Source organism: Gracilinanus agilis, unplaced genomic scaffold, assembly GCF_016433145.1.
Source record: "Gracilinanus agilis isolate LMUSP501 unplaced genomic scaffold, AgileGrace unplaced_scaffold58322, whole genome shotgun sequence".
In the NCBI taxonomy this organism is placed as follows: Eukaryota; Metazoa; Chordata; class Mammalia; order Didelphimorphia; family Didelphidae; genus Gracilinanus; species Gracilinanus agilis.
Genome location: NW_025393894.1, coordinates 1 through 3373, shown reverse-complemented (window position 1 = coordinate 3373; position 3373 = coordinate 1). Strand labels below are relative to the sequence as shown.

Here is a 3373-nt window from a genome sequence, read left to right as displayed (position 1 = left end):
ATTTAAGTTTTGATTTTTCTCTAAGTCCTTTTCCACACATATCACAACTACATGGTATCTCAACATTATGGGTATTCTTATGTTTCTGAAAACTTGAATTACAAATGAATCTTTTCCCACACACACAACATACTTTGGATTTCTCTCCAGTTTGCACTCTTTGATGTTCATGAAGATATTTCTTCTGAATGAATTTGTTCCCACCATCTACACATATTTAGGGCTTCTCACTAGTGTGAATTTTATGATGTTTATTAAGGTTTGACTTCCATTTGAATCTTTTCCCACACTCACCACATATGAAGAGCTTATCTCCAGTGTGGACTCTCTGATGTTCATGAAGGTTTGACTTATATTTGAATCCTTTCCCACACTCATCACATATAACGATTGTTCCTGCAGTGTGACCTCTCTGATGTTCATGAAGATATTTCTTCTGAGTGAATGTGTTGCCACAATCTACACATATGTAGAGCTTATCTCTCATGTGAATTATATGATGTCTATGAAGGCTTGACTTCCATCTGAATCCTTTACCACACTCATCACATATAAAGAGTTTTTCTCCAAAGTGTACTTTCAGATGTTGTTGAAGATTTGACTTAAATCTGAATCCTTTCCCACACACATCACATATATAGGGCTTTTCTCCAGAGTGAATATTCAAATGATCATAAAGGTGTGACATCTGTCTGAATCCTTTCCCACACTCATCACATATATATGCCTTTTCTCCAGAGTGATCTTTCAGATGTTCATGAAGGTTTTTCTTGAATCTGAATCCTTTCCCACACTCATCACAAATATAGGGCTTTTCTCCAGAGTGGACACTCATATGTACGTGAAGGTTTGACTTACAACTGAATCCTTTCCCGCACTCATCACAAATAAAGGGCTTTTCTCCAGAGTGGACATTCATATGTACGTGAAGGTTTGACTTACAACTGAATCCTTTCCCACACTCATCACAATTATAGGGCTTTTCTCCAGAGTGGACTTTCAGATGTTTATGAAGGTTTGATTTCTGTCTGAATCCTTTCCCACACTCATCACAATTATAGGGCTTTTCTCCAGAGTGGACTTTCAGATGTTTATGAAGGTTTGACTTACAACTGAATCCTTTCCCACACTCATCACAATTATAGGGCTTTTCTCCAGAGTGGACTTTCATATGTTCGGTAAGATTTGACTTATGACTGAATCCTTTCCCACACTCATCACAAATAAAGGGCTTTTCTCCAGAGTGGACTTTCACATGTTCATGAAGATTTGACTTATGACTGAATCCTTTCCCACACTCATCAGAATTATAGCATTTTTCTTTAATGTGCATTCTCTCATGAGCATGAAATGAAGCCTTTTGACTGAAACTCATCCCACATTTATTACATTCAAAGGGCTTTTCTTCAGTGAGGACTTTATAATAATCGTGAAGCTTTGCTTTATGGATGGATCCTTGTTCACATTCTTCACATATGTAAGGCTTCTCTCCAGTGTGAACTCTTTTATGAGTATCAGATATTAACTTCCAGTTGAATCCTTTCCCACACTCCACACATATAAATGACATCTCTTCTCTGTGGGTTCTCTGATGGATATTAAGATTTGATTCCTGAATGAATCCTTTACCACAGTCAGCACATATATAGGGCTTCTGTCCCTTATGTAAATTCTGATGAACATTCAACTCTGAATTATAATTTAATATCTTTCCACAGTTATTAGATCTGCATTTTGTCTGTCTTCTGTGGTATTTGATATTCATAGTGTTGTAATTTCTGGGAAACATGTTTCCTGTAGGGGGATCATTTATGCAACTTTGAACATGAAGATTTTGACTGGTACATGTGTCCATGCAATGTCCAAGGTGAGAATTGCTTATCTCAATTTCCATGGCTTTCTGATTAATAGGAACAATTTGTTGGACAAAATAAGACCAATGCTGACATAATCACTCTTCTGTTGCTTTCAAAGCTTTTCTGTATTTTTATCTTTGTACCAGTAAACGATAGACTAGGGAATGGTCTTTATTTTTCTGTGGTTTTTGATCATCACTCTTTTTCTAAATGCTACAAATGAGTGGCAAACTTTTTATATCCTTCTTTTTTCGGTGTATTTTGAATTGTTCCTAAAAATTATGATATCATACAGATTCTCACATTTCTGAATATACTTTCATCTGTCAGTTTTACAATATGGAACGGTGGTATAATCTGTCTTCATTTTCTGTGGCCTCTATATCTTTGTTGATAGTTTGGTCTATTTCCTGAAATTAAAACCCCAAAAAAGTATTTATTTCAGAACTTTCCAAGAAACTTTTTCTTTGATCTGTGACATGAATATAGGTATAAAAAAATAACAAACACTCACTGAACCAATTGAATTCAGTAAACAGTCATGAATCTGTGGTATGGAGAGTACTCTACTCCAGAGGATATCTAAAGACACATAAAGATCATTTTCTGTACCCATAAACCTCATTGAAATGGGGGCAAAAAGAGAAGTATTAGAATATGGTAGGCAATAATTCAAAAGGCTTTAAGAAAGAAAAAGAAATCGAACAAGCCATTAATGAACTTACCAAGAAAAAATCTACAGTGCCAGATGGAATCACAAGTGAATTCTACTTTGTGAAGAAAAAATGGATCCACCCCTACCTCCACAGCACCCACAGTGTCCTGCCATTCCCTGATTTCAGCTGGAGTATCAGTGTACAAAACTGCTACAGAGGGAGGAGCCAGGGTTGGGGGCATATAAGTCCAGAGGAGAAGCACAAGGCTCTCCCTCTATATTTGAACTAACTCACTGCCTGAACTGTTGCAAAGGGATTTAGGCCAACTTAATGGAGATGTCATACTTCAGGGAACATTTCTTTAAGGGAAAGCTGCCCCCAACTCCTATTTCTCATCTTTTACATTCTCCCTTTTATTAATAATCCTTTAAAAGCTCTGGTCATGATTCCACATTTTTATATTACACTACCAAACATTTAAATAACATTTAATCACAATAATATATAAAATACAAGGAAAAACAGCATAAGAAGCAATTATGCAAAATTCCTTTTATGGCACAAATATGGTGTTAATAACTAAATAGGAAGAGCAAATATAGAGTACGGAAAAAAATATAGACCAATTTTCCCTAATGAATATTGTTGCAAAAACTTTAAATAAAAACCAGAAAGGATATTACAGCATTATATGACAAGAATTATTCATTAAAACTAGATGTGACTTATCACAGCAAAATAAGATTGTTTCAATATTGGAAAACTATTAATATAATTGACCATGTCACTAACAAAGCCATCAGGGAAACATATGATTATCTCAATAGATGAAGAAAAAGCTTTTGACAAAACTCAATACCC

At 35.3% G+C, this 3373-nt stretch overlaps 1 protein-coding gene across 1 annotated transcript; it reads right to left on the bottom strand.

Moving 5' to 3' along the window:
* Positions 1–217: 217 nt before the first annotated feature.
* Positions 218–1570, bottom strand: LOC123256384 (zinc finger protein 501-like). The gene has a single exon (XM_044685012.1). It carries the CDS (start codon positions 1568–1570, stop codon positions 218–220), a length of 1353 nt encoding a protein of 450 aa, XP_044540947.1.
* Positions 1571–3373: the final 1803 nt, after the last annotated feature.

Bases quoted from the DNA above. Each gene is read 5' to 3' on its own strand.
- LOC123256384 (XM_044685012.1), bottom strand. From the start codon at position 1,570: ATGTCATTTATATGTGTGGAGTGTGGGAAAGGATTCAACTGGAAGTTA.